At 36.8% G+C, this 13,107-nt stretch overlaps 1 protein-coding gene across 3 annotated transcripts in view; it reads right to left on the bottom strand.

The window, feature by feature from the left end:
- DENND4C (DENN domain containing 4C) overlaps positions 1-13,107 on the bottom strand; it is a 71,439-nt gene that overhangs the window by 29,232 nt on the left and 29,100 nt on the right. For all 3 annotated transcript variants that reach the window (XM_056513479.1, XM_056513477.1, XM_056513478.1), the window contains 8 exons: positions 12,303-12,544; positions 11,403-11,469; positions 10,705-10,763; positions 9,232-9,376; positions 8,720-8,895; positions 5,109-5,209; positions 1,816-2,034; positions 699-844 (listed from right to left, as the gene is read on the bottom strand). In XM_056513479.1, coding sequence (XP_056369454.1) covers positions 699-844; positions 1,816-2,034; positions 5,109-5,209; positions 8,720-8,895; positions 9,232-9,376; positions 10,705-10,763; positions 11,403-11,469; positions 12,303-12,544 — 1,155 coding nt within the window. The remainder of the gene's footprint in view (positions 1-698; positions 845-1,815; positions 2,035-5,108; positions 5,210-8,719; positions 8,896-9,231; positions 9,377-10,704; positions 10,764-11,402; positions 11,470-12,302; positions 12,545-13,107) is intronic.

A 13,107-nucleotide genomic window follows, 5' to 3' on the forward strand; every position in this document is an offset into this window, starting at 1 on the left:
CCAGAAAGAATCATACACATATGCTTTAAAAATAAACACATTTCTCTAGCTCCTAACTTTAATATTGTGAACTTGTAGTTTTAAAGATGAAGCTATAAAAGCCATAAGCTATCTAGACCAGAACCATACTGATGTGACATCATTTAAAAAAACAACAAACACCCAAAACCAAAACCAAGCCAAATCAAAAGAAAAACATAACAAAAAAAAAAAAAAAAACACCAAAAAAGAAAAACCACACAAAAAAACCCCACACACAAACTCACAATCTTTCTCCAATAACATGCATATAATGAAAGGGGAACTTATCCACAAAAACCAGTCCTGACCACATCTGAAGCAGTAGGCATGTTCAAACTTGAAATTGTGGGAAAAACTGCAACAATGTTTTTGGTCATGGCAGATGACCACTTTAGAGGGAGAAAATTAACATTTTAACAGGAAGACATGGATGGTATTTTGCCAAAGTGTCAGCTACTGGTAATTTTCACATTATCTTATAGATAGAAATCCTACAGGTCTTTAATTAAACTTTCCTCCAACAACAAAGAAATTATCACCATGCAAGAAGATGAAGAAAACCAAGAATTCCAATCCTTTTGAATACTTCCTGCAGAAGTTATGTACCTTCGCAACTAAAGGACAGAACAGTAATACAAAGTGAATAGAAGAATACTACTTAATAGCATATTTTTCACCTTTTCTATGCAGTCATCAAAAAATGCCAAGCCAGTATCCTTGTCACTCACAAAACTGCACTCTTCAATAAAGCGGCTGAATATCTGTGTTTTGGTGAGATGCGTGTAGAACTTTGTATAGGCACGGTCTCTGCTTTTTAAAAATCCTGGTTATAAAAGGAAATGCACAGTTAGAAGTTCCATAAGAAATTAACACATGAAGTGTGTTAATAAACATAAATCACATAATCAATATGAATTATTTAAGATGCTAATATATGAAGTATTTTCTTTATCAATAACAACAACTACTTATATCTACTTGCATTTGGAAGATTAAAATAAAAGCATTTTAATAGCTATTTTTTAACATCCTTGGCAATCAATCACACCCATGTAATCCCTTCTCATTCTGCTGATTCATTGTGCAAGAAAAAGATGACCCTGTACAAAAGCATCCAACAGCTAAAACAATACTAAAATAAAAATTATGTTATTCTAAAAGGTGATGGGCCTGATAAAATTGAAAACTCTGCTAAAAATCTCTTCTCAAATCTCTTATCCAGTAATTTTAAAAAAACAACCAGCAACTCCAAAAGAAGAAATAAAACCCAAAATACCACCACAGACAAAACCCTTGTGACATTTTATGTGGGGTCCAACTCATGAACAGATCTGCATAGTTAAAACTGATGAGGGAAGTGACATTTGCTGACTTTTGTTGATTGCTTTGCTGTATTTCTGATTTGTGCCCCATTCTCTACTATTTTTCCATTTCTATCAAGACCATTACTTCACTCCTCATTACTGGGCTTTTAGCATTTTTGCCTCACACAAAAGGAGAAATATTTTTTCATTCCCAAGAGATGCCCTTGCAGAATTGCCATGATGAGAGGGCACCATGCTACTAAAAAAAAAAAAAGCTTTTCTAACAGTGATGCTAGTGCAAACCTTCTATGTGTATGTATCTGTGTTCACATCAACTTTGAATAGCTTAGCTTCAGACAACTGAAATTTTAAATACTATCAAGAACTGTAGAACTAAAGGGAACTTCAAACTTTTAAAGTTATGCAGCTCTTCAGCTCTGAAGTTGTAACACTGGCAAAGCTATCAGCAGCTTGTTTGCCCCACCCTCACCTTGATGATCAAACAGGGAATCGGCAGCAGTTGCTTTATTTGAAGGTGCCTGTGTGATTGGCTTGAGGAATGTTCTGTAACCCTTCAAAATAGATGCCATGAAACGAAGAAATGCTTCCTGGATCTGCATCTCAAGTTCTGTCATCTTTTTCTGCCAGGAGAAATCTGCCTCTATAGGAGTCATTTCCACTGCAGAACCTTCTTGAGTTTTCCTGTGAACTAGAAATAAGCAACATATACAATTCTTTAATAAAAATTCAGTGCATTCAAAACTTTTTTTCTATTTTTCCATGTTCAAAAGTGATAAGCACTAGAAATCCTGGGATTATTTTCCAATTGAATTGGATGACATAAAAGGCAGGTGACTGCAAAAGTGTATTTTTCTAACTCATGTAGCAGGCTGTGACATTACAAGGATGTCAGCTCAGTTAATGTTACTTCATGCTCAACCGAATATAGTCTTTCAACAATAAATCAACACAAACACAAAGCATCATGTGTGGTAGTTTTTTCCCCTCCCTGCCCCAGCTCCTTTTGGGCTGCTATACAATCTCCAGTCTCCTTAGGCATTCTCTTTACGCCTTAGCCTTGATTACTGGCTCCTGAGCAGTTAAGGTTGCCTTTATCTTATCAGAAACATTGGCTGTTCTCAGGAACTGCTGCTGCCTAAAGAACAGCTCTTGCCTAATGGATAGCCTTGAAACACTATTTGCCTGAATCATAGCTTGAACAGAACAATAATTATTATTATAACTGGACTTTTGGAGGAAAATTCCAGTAGTTTTCAGTTTACAGGATGAAGACAGACAGATGACCGAACATAATAATTCTGTGACACTATGAAGATTAGTCCTAATCCATCAGGCCCTCTGAGCTCTCCTGAGTAGCTGTGAGTACACTAGTGCCTCATTCTTAGTGTGACCTCTCAAAGACCACCAGCTCTACAGTTTGCCATACTCTTCCATTTGTCCTCATACTCATCAGGACCATTGCTGAAACCTGCTGACTAGATCTGGGCTACCCCCAGTACCACCCAATGCTCAAAGCTCAACTTGTAACCCCTTGAGTATTGTAATGGGATGAGAGTATCTCACCAAACACAAGGTGAATTTTTAACAGGCAGATACACACATCTTTGCATACAATTCTTTGGGTCTGTGTGCATTTATGTGTGAATGGATTTACTCAATGGCAAGTATAGTACAAATATTTTCATCTCAGAACTGTAATGAAGTTACTGTGGTGCTTACAGTAAATCTTATTAAAACATTTTGTTAATGATTTTTTTATCAGTCAATGACTAAGTGCTGCTAAATCCTTTAGAAAAACCTGGACTTGGCCCCTTAGTCTAAGGCTAAGTTTGGATTCAGTCGCACCTAGTCTCCATGAGGAATTCAGATAGCAAGTGGGTCCTCTCTAAAACTCTTTACTGTACAAAACGGTCTCCCCTAGCTCTTTATACCCTTAGCCCCTTTGCATTCCTACACTTTGTAACAATCTTTGTTACAATTCTACCTTGATTCTAATCTTGTTTTCATTTTGTGCCTCATCCATGTAATCACTGATAGAGTGAATCTTGCTACTGAACCTGGTGGTGTTTTTGAAAATTTATATGAAACCTGCTTTTGCTGATACCTTTACTGCTGATTCTTCAAGTGACTAATTTGTTACACCATGTTTTCCCTGTATTCTCTGAATAATACACATAATAATAATGTATTCTCTGAAGAATACACATCTAAAGCTATTTTTCTAACATCAATCCTAACATTTTACATCAAATGGTGGAAACAAGTAAGTGGCATTTAAAGTTTACTCTTGCATTCTTAAGAAAACAGTGGCAGAGATTGCTGAAAATGACAATTCCACACTTACAACAAAAATATAGGTTATAATAATAAAAATACCTCTACATAGATATAAACATTACAACATAGCTATTATAATATTGCCAAAATAGAAAAATTACTTAAGAGAGACCACTGGTTGTGCTCTTGACAGAATTAGGAAGTAGTTCTTAATGAATGATATACAAACAGGTGATAAAAGTAAAAGTTAAGATTTTCTAACAGATGAAGTAAAGGCTATTTGCAAAAAAAAAAAAAAAAATCATAGAAAACTAAGGTAGGAACATCTACCTCTCAATTAACAACAATTTTTGGTTTTGTCATTTGCAAATTTTGTGTATCTTAGGTACACCTATGAGGTCATCATAGTTTCCTTCCCCATAATAATGTAACCTTACATACTGTGAACCATCTTACCTGAAAGAACCTATCTACAGTTAGAAAGAAACAATACCTGAAAACTGTTACTTCAGTTAGAACTTTGTTCTTATCCGTCAAAGACATTAGGCTGAAGATGGCAAGTCTTTATGCCTTTATTGACAAAACAGGTTGTCAAAAATTAGTTACTCCATTATTGTGGTAGAAAAGTCATTATCTGAGATATTCACCAGCACTGGACTCTGGGAACTACCACCCTGTCAGCCTCCCCTCTGTACCTGGGAAGATCTTGGAACAGATCCTCCTAGAAGCTGTGCTAAGGCACAGGGAGGACAGGGAGGTGATTTGATACACCAGCACAGCTTCACCAAAAGCAAGCCCTGCCTGACAACCCAGTGGCTTTCTATGATGGAGTGACTACATCAGTGGACAACGGAAGGGCTACAGATCTCCAGAACCGTGTAAAGTTTTGACACAGACCCCCACAACATCTTCTCTCTAAACTGGAGACAGATGGATTTGACAGGTAGACTGCTAGATGGATAAGAATTTGGCTGGATAGTCCCATCCAGAGGGTAGTGGTGATTAGAACGCTGATGGACATCAGTGAGAAGTAGTGTCCCTCAGGGGTCCGTACTGAGGCCTGCATTATTTAATATCTTCATCAATAACACAGACAAAGAGATCGAGTGCATTCTCAGCAAGTTTGAAAATGACTCTGAGCTGAGTGGGATGCCATCCAGAGGAACTTAGACAAATTCACAAACTGGGCCCATGGAAATCTCATGAGATTTAACAAGACCAAGTGCAAAATGCTGCACCCTGAGTTGGGGAAACCCTCAGTATCAACACAGGCTGAACAGATGAACAGATGAACACATCTCTGCCAAGGACTTGGAAGTGCTGGTGGATGAGAGGCTGGACATGACCATGAGTAAAGACTGAAAAAGAGATTAAATTCTAAGAAGTCACATAAAAAAGTCTAAAAAAACTAATCACATTTCGTGTGATAGGAGGAAATCATTACACTTATATACTAATCAGAAGGTTTTATTTTATCTATTTCACCTGCTGCCAGCTGTGGGTGCAGTTTCTTTAAGGTGCTGAGAAGGTTTTTACATGGCTTTTTAGGAAACTGCTTCCAGTTGGCGCTCTTCTTATCATCGGATCTAAAACACAGAAGAGACAAATAAAAAGACATATGAAATACAGACCGTATAAAAAAGAGTAATGTAAACAGCCTTAAGTCATTTCATTTACGAAGACAGTACCTTCAAATTATTCTGAAATCTTACCACTGTGCCTATTTGTTAAAAATAAAAAAAAATAAAATGGGACTGACATAACTCAGAAATTTCATTTCTTCAGATAAAGAACAGGATAAAGTGAGTACAGAGTTTTCTCCAGTCTGCAAGGAGGATCTGCCTTCAAGATTTGATTTAGACTTTATAGACGCTTCCCCTTACAGATTTTTTATCAGCCTTGGTACAATGATTTAAGCACACTCTTCTATATGCGATTATTATACAAAGTCTATTCTAGCATAAACCTGCCATACCACTGCTGATACAAATAAAGGCAGTTCTGAGTACAACATGTTACTAGTACTTTGCAATATGTCCATAGCAGTCCAGTCTCATCTCCCAGTCTAACAGGTAATAGAAAGACTGGGAATTCAGTTTACAGTTGGAAAAGGATGTGGTTGATAAAGCAGTGAGGTAAATTGCCAAAAGGGATGCTCATCTTCTTTAAGGAGAACAATGGATAGACCTCCAAGCAGTTGGATATAAGTGAAGCGTAGGGAATAAATCCCTAAATAAATTCCCTAGGGAATAAACCTCTTTCTGGAAGGGAGAAGATGGGAGAGAACTGCTCTTACAGAGACTATAACAAACTTCTCTGCCATAAAACCAAACCAGTTATTACTACTCAAGCTGATACTGGCACTAGTTGTTTTTGCACTTTGCATCTGAAATATTTGTTCCATTATTATTTGCTTTATTGGCATAAAGACAGAATTATCTTAGGAAGGAAGCCAAAGTTTCTGAAGTTAAAAGAAAAATTCCATGCTTATGGATGCCTTTGCCCATTCTTCCCCCACAATACTGGCACGCCTATAAACAATATAAATGGTACAATTCAGAAAGTGACAGAAAAAAAAATCCTGTTTAAAAAATAAACAAATGCTCGAATCTTTGCCCTAAAAAGGCTGGTTAACATTGCAAGCTCATTAAGTATCACAGAGAGAGTTAAAAAAATTTTAAAAGCAATAAGGAAGATGGTGAATGAATAAAAGGTCTTTAGTAATTTCTGGTATAGCTTAAGAAAGATAATAGCAGCATATTTGCTTTGAAGAGATACTAGACAGACTAATGTACCAGAAAATATCTAATTTTTCAGAAGTTATTTTTTTATTAAGCAGCCTTTTCAAGCCAGCAACAGTGCTGTTAAATTCTTTTACACCTAAACAAACAAACAAATAAATCCAGCAGTACCACATTGCCATAGAACTAAAAAGGAGCAGAAACTGATGTGGATAAAATGAATGAAAAAAAATCTTCATTCACAAATAACACAGTATTTTCATAATTCTGTACTACCTTCAACACAAAGGGCTTTATGGAAATTTGGGCTTACCAACACACCTCCAAAACTGAAAGACATACTCACTGCCAGGTAAAAAATGCTTTACAATGCAGGTACCAATACCTCACATTTACCAAAGTCAAATGCTACAGATGCCAAACTCCTTTGGAAGTCAAACATTGCACAGATAGGATAAATGTAAAATGGGCTGCAAAACCAGAAGACATCAGTTCACTATTGAAAGAGAAATGGGCTTATAAGACAGTAAAAGAAAGAACAGGAAAGCCTTTCCAGCTGATTGCCTCATAAGAGGTCAGACACTAGGAGATTTTTAGTTCAACAACCAATTCAAGTAATGTTCGTACTTAGTCTTTCTAACAGTCCTAAAAGCATCTTGACATCCTTATCTCCCTGCAAAATCTCCTGGCTTTATTTCTATTTTTCTGCACCACAATCTTCAAGTTCCATTCTACTTATGAACAAGTACCTTCAAATGAGTAAGTTATCTGTCATGACTTTCTTCAATACATTCTTTTTACACACCACCTATAATTTTTCTCTTGATGGCATAATACTTTGTTATAAAATGATGAAAATGCTTTTTGAAGTGTTTTTATGAAGACTTAGGGGAAGGAAGAAAAAAAACTCAGATAAAAAAATAAACACAATTTGCTCTATTGTTTACCATTTCCTGTGATGCTACTAACAAAACAAAGCATGCCGTAATGTAAAGGAAACATTGGCATCAGTAGAGGAAGGGTCATCCTGAGATAGTGAAAATCAAGAACGCATTTCACTGATCCACAGATCAAATTACTAACTCTAACGTGAGTAAAAAAAAAAGTCAAGACTTAAAAAATGACATAATAAGTAAAACTAAATTTTCACAGAGAAAAGATGTGCACTTGATTTAGTGATGATCACCCTCATCTTGAACAAACCTAGATACATCTTTCTATTTATGATCTAGTAAAAATTGAAAGGTAGTTACTAAACATGTGAATAAACTGATTTTTCATTTCCATTATTTGTACTCACACTATAGAAACCCAGAAAAATTATTCTGAAATAGCCCCTCCTCAAGAAGGTACGAAGAAACTGTTCCAGGAATACTTCAATTTAAGAAAAGTACTAAAAATACAATAATTAAAATATTTTAGAATTAATGTAGCGAAGACACCAAATTTTGCTTGGGTGGTCTTATAAAAAATTTGGTCCTTGTAACTTCAGAAAAATTTATTTGTTAACTCTAATATAAAGTAGGCCAAGTGCAAGACAGTATCAAGAGTTACTATGAAAGATCCTGAAGCATTCATGTTCATGTAGACTGGAAAAGACCTTTAAGATCATCAAGTCCAACTGCTTACATAACACTGCCATGACCAGCACAAAACCATGTTCACCACTAAGCAAAGCACTGCATCTACATCTTCTAAATATCCCCTAGGGTCGGTGACTCAACCACTTCTCTGAGCAGTCCATTCCAATGCCTGACCACAAGTCAAGAAAGTTTTCCTGCTATCTAATCTAAAGCTCCCCTGGGGCAACTTGAGGCCATTTCTTTTGTGCTGCTGCTTGTTACCTGGGAGAAGAGATCTACCTCCAGTTGCTACAACCTCCCTTCCTGCATTTGTAGAGAGTGATAGGGTCTCCCTCAGGGTCCTTTTCTACATACTACACAACCCCAGCTCCCTCAGCTGCTCCTCACAACCCTTATGCTTCAGATTCTCCACCACCCTCTCTGGACATGCTCCAGCACCTCAATGTCTTTCTTGTTGTGAAGGGCCCACAACTGAACACAGAATTTGAGACATGGCCTCACCAGCACCCAATACGGGGGACAAGCCTTTCCCCAGTTACTTATCACTGTTACAAAATTTACAGCAAGATCTGCATCATATTTTTATAGGAAGTGCAAAGTGTTGATCCTTGCTGTACTAAGTTTGAATTTACTTTAAAGCTTTAAAAATGAGAAAAAAATGGGACAGTAAGAAAGAAACCACGCTGGATCAAACAGTGTTTAACAATTGTCTCCTAAGCACGTCGGCAATCTCTTCAGCTACAGAAAAATGTAAAATCTCCATAGAACTTACATGTAGACCATGTTTGTGTCTAAGTCAATGCACACAATATCCTGTGGTGGATCATACAGATCAAAGTATCGTGAATCAACTCCAACAATAAATGGAAGAGGTGCACTGAGTACGGTGGCCAGAGACAAAGGACAGAGGGGAATATACGGACACTGCCACTGAAATGGGAATATCATCTGAAGGAAAAATTAAATGAAATAAATGCATTAGAACAAGACAACAGATACTGTACAAGAAAAAACAAGAAGTGACATGTAGCACATCGAAATGAAATTACTAAAAGCTTTATAACAGAAAAAAGTCTCCAAGTTTGTCACTTTAATACAGTATAACTCTCAGTTAGCTATGCAAAATTTGTGATCTAAGAGTTACTAGCTAGGGCAATTGAACTAGATACTATCAGTGGGAAAAGCAACCATTCAGTACATCAGTCATTTTAACGTAAAGCCTTGTTACAAGTGTGGTGTTTAAATCAATTTCTCTCACTGCTGTACAGAACACTTTGTACTTACAGCTACTACAGCTTCAGCAACTCCTGTCAACACAGCTGGTCTAAGGGAATGGAGTAGGATCTTGCCTTCCAATAATACAAAGAGTAACAGAGTCGCACAGTTTTCTGGTCCAAGGTTCATGAGCAGAGTGCTAAAGTTTGCTCCACTAAGGAGTGTGGATGGCAAGGGGGAAGAAAAGAAAAATGTTACAGGGTTTAAAAAAAAAATTCACTAGTATCAAACATCTGACAACTGCTGATGTTTGGGATGTTTAGTTGCATGGTGCTAATACACATCAAATACCTACTTATCTAACTAATAGCTATCATGTAATTTTAAGGCTTGTACGACCCCAAAGAAACCTAAATTTGAATTCCATTGCTAAAGAAACATACACTAAACCATGTTACTGCTAAATTTGTGTTATTTATAGCACTCTCTCTAAGAGATGCTCTGGCATCTTGTCTTCATAAGAGTAAAGCATTTGCTAATTGCTAATTCAAACTAAACTAACACCAGCAGTTTCATGTGATGAGTTACCTCACATAAGAATCATGAACTAGAGTATCCACTTGATCTTAGCATCATAGTATCAAATTCCTGTATGAGTCAAAATTAATTCATCATTCTGATGGCAACATTATTTTAGTTTCTACGGTTTAGCCTCCATTCTATTGTTGGGACTGTACATATTTTGGAATTGTAATGGCATCTATGAGTACAAAGGGGTAAAATCTGTTCTTAAAAAGGTTCTTAGGTGTTGCTTTGCAATTTAGTGCCTGGCTGCAATTTTTCACCTGAGTGCTTGTGTAACAATTGTCATTAAAGATGGGATTCTTCTGCGTAAAAAATATTATATGATAATGTTTTGGGGTGGAGAGAATAAAAAGGTAGAAGATTTTGGTTTTTAACTTGAAACCAAAAATAAACAGAAGTTTTGAAATAAAACCACGTCATGACCATAGGGATGTCTAATCCAGAAGATGCAGGCAGTATCCACAGCGTCTGCATCAACCTTCAAGCACAAATACCAATTTGTAGGTATACCTTTGAATTCCTGAAATGCTTGTACACTTGTGCATTCATGAATTTCACCTAACTGCTTGATAGTATTGTCTCTCTTGGATCCAAAAAGGGAAAAAAAGCAAGATAGCAGTCTCTATGCAATTAAATTTTGCTTACTACAATGGTTCTCAAAAAACAGATCTTTAAACATGGATATATTTTTCTCCTTACAAATGCCTTATTATTCCTTTAGAGTTCCTGTAATAATCTGGCAATTAATCTTTTTTTCAGGATAATTAGTGGTATTATACTTCCACAATGGGCACATGTTTGTCAAGACAAGACTGTGTAACATTATAAATGCACACTGAGCTTCCTGGATGTAATACCTCATGATATTGCACTAATGACTGACTTCCCTCTACGACTGACTCCTTCTCGCCTGTGATTTTTTCAAGTAGCATATATTTAAAGCATTAATAATGATACCTTAATGGCAATGGTGTAGAAACTGGCTGGGACAATATTAATGCATCATGGGCAGAAAGCTGAAACACATAAAGTAGTATGTGATTGACATGAACAACCCCGAAGTTAATACAGTATAACATTCCAATATAAATATATATCCATAGTCTCATAAACTGCCTGGCATAGAGACACAGTATCTTTGGGACTCGGGTTCATTAACTGAACAGAGCTTGTATTAGTCACTGAAACAATTTTGAGAATTACAGGAAATCGCCTGTGACTCAGTGTTGAGCATGTAACTGCTGCTAGGTGATTAAACAGAGAAGCACAAGAGATAGTGCCCCAGGGGACTAACCTCTGACCCACAGTAGTGGGTGGACAAGTGAGAGGAAGACACAAAACAACCCTACCACTGAGGTAATGCAAATGGTGCCTATAAAACGAAAGCACAGTACATGGCAGGTATTTTAAAGTGTAAGTAGGACACTTCTGCCATACACACCAGCTGACAGGTCCTTTCCTTTGCTAGGTTGTCCCAGGTTTATATCAGTGAGAGAGAAGGCCAGCCCATCCATCTCCTCCCCTCCCCTCTCCCTTCCAGGAGGCATGTATTCAAAGCCAAGTAAAAATAAAATAAAGGAAGAAAACAAAGGCAAGAGAGAGTTTGCTGTTGCTGTAGCTTAAAATGGATGAAAATATTTTTCATCACTGCATACCTGCACAAGAATCCTTGGCCTCTGTGGTGAAGGGAAAGGTATATTGTGCATAAAATGGGATATATGCCTGCAAAGAAAACAAGATATCAGGAAAACAGCACCAGGGAGTAATGACGGGCCGAAAACTATGTTACCCACATTTTAGAATTAATATGGAAGCATGTTTTAGAAAGACTGTTAAGATTTCTTTACTGTTTTGATAAGTCTAAAAGCCTATTTATGCAAGCTGAAATGAGAAAGCTTCCTTCACTCAATTGCATGCCTGAAAATTAATAATGGCAGCTTCAGATATGTAAGTAAAAGATAACAACATACTGGCATTTAGGCAAGCCATTTAAAATCCCAGGCAGCCTAACCCTGTTCTATGGTTTTTAAAGAGATTCTGCTAAGATAAAGTACACACTTCACTGCCAGATGTCTTAACAGTTTTGAAGGTAACATTATTTTTTGGCAAACTTTCAGGACCATGACAAGCATCCTCTGCAGAGTTTGCACACATATTCACAGACAATCTGAATTAGCTGCAGTGCTTGGAAACACACATAGATATTTGCTGCTAATGTACAGCATTCCTGAGCTTATATTTATTAAGCTAAAACACATAACTGCAAATGTAGCTCAGCCTGTTCTGTGCTTGATTTGGCTAAAAGAAAGGTAAACAGGCCTGACATATTCTAAAAAAGACCCAGACTAAAATCCAGTTAGCTTTGCTGGCATTGCAAGAGCCAGTACTATTAAACAGAAGCAGCAATGACTTCTATTAGTACAACACAAGCTAAACAGTGCAAACAAGATGATGGATCAACTATACCAGCTAAGCAACTGTGATATGCACAAATCACATGATTTCTTGAGCTTATAACTACATTCCCAACTTAACTTGAAAAATGTTTTACATACTTTTCAATGGGAAGATGATGAGGTCCAGAGACAGAGAGTTTGTAGATGAACATAAGAAATTTTCGAAATGCATCAAAGAAAGGCCAATGTGAGAGAAGACAGATACATTTGTTTGAATTGATGGTCTTGGAAGTAATCACTTTTCTCTCTACAGTCGTCAGAAGGCCCAGCTGCGATTGCTGTTTTTCTGTTAGCAGCTCCCGGGGATAAGGCTCATAAAATTGGATAGCAGCACCATAAACCTACAAGACGAAGACAAACAGCTAAACAGGCACAGTATTTAGCAGGAATGTGGGCTAGAACTTTTGATGCATCTTTAAGTCTTCGGAGTTTGCATGCACTATAGTGCTTTTGCTGATACCTTATGAAATTACTTCTTTTATGTAACATGCACAAAGCAACCCTACAAGCAAAATGCCTTGAACTATCTTCCTCATTTTCACTGCACCTTCCTCAACAAAGTATTCATACTCAATTGAAAGGGGAAGAACCGAACCTTCATTTTGTGGTAATACCTTATCCATTAATCATCTGGATCAAAAACATCCCCCAAAATCTCAATCTCAGACCATCATGAAATGTTTCTGCGCAGTAAATTCGTAAATTCCCCTATCATTACCAAACTAAACAGTAAAACTATTTTAACTTTTACTTTCCTCATTTTATCAAGTCAAAAAGATATAAACTTTTTCTAACATTCCTTCGCTATTTGTCTGTGTTTCATATCCTGGCAAGAGTAGCAAAAATGAGTAAGGAAAGAAAAACAGCAGCAGCTGCTGCATTCTTCCTTGGAAAAGAATGAATA

The sequence above is a fragment of the Oenanthe melanoleuca genome, chromosome Z (genome assembly GCF_029582105.1).
Source record: "Oenanthe melanoleuca isolate GR-GAL-2019-014 chromosome Z, OMel1.0, whole genome shotgun sequence".
In the NCBI taxonomy this organism is placed as follows: Eukaryota; Metazoa; Chordata; class Aves; order Passeriformes; family Muscicapidae; genus Oenanthe; species Oenanthe melanoleuca.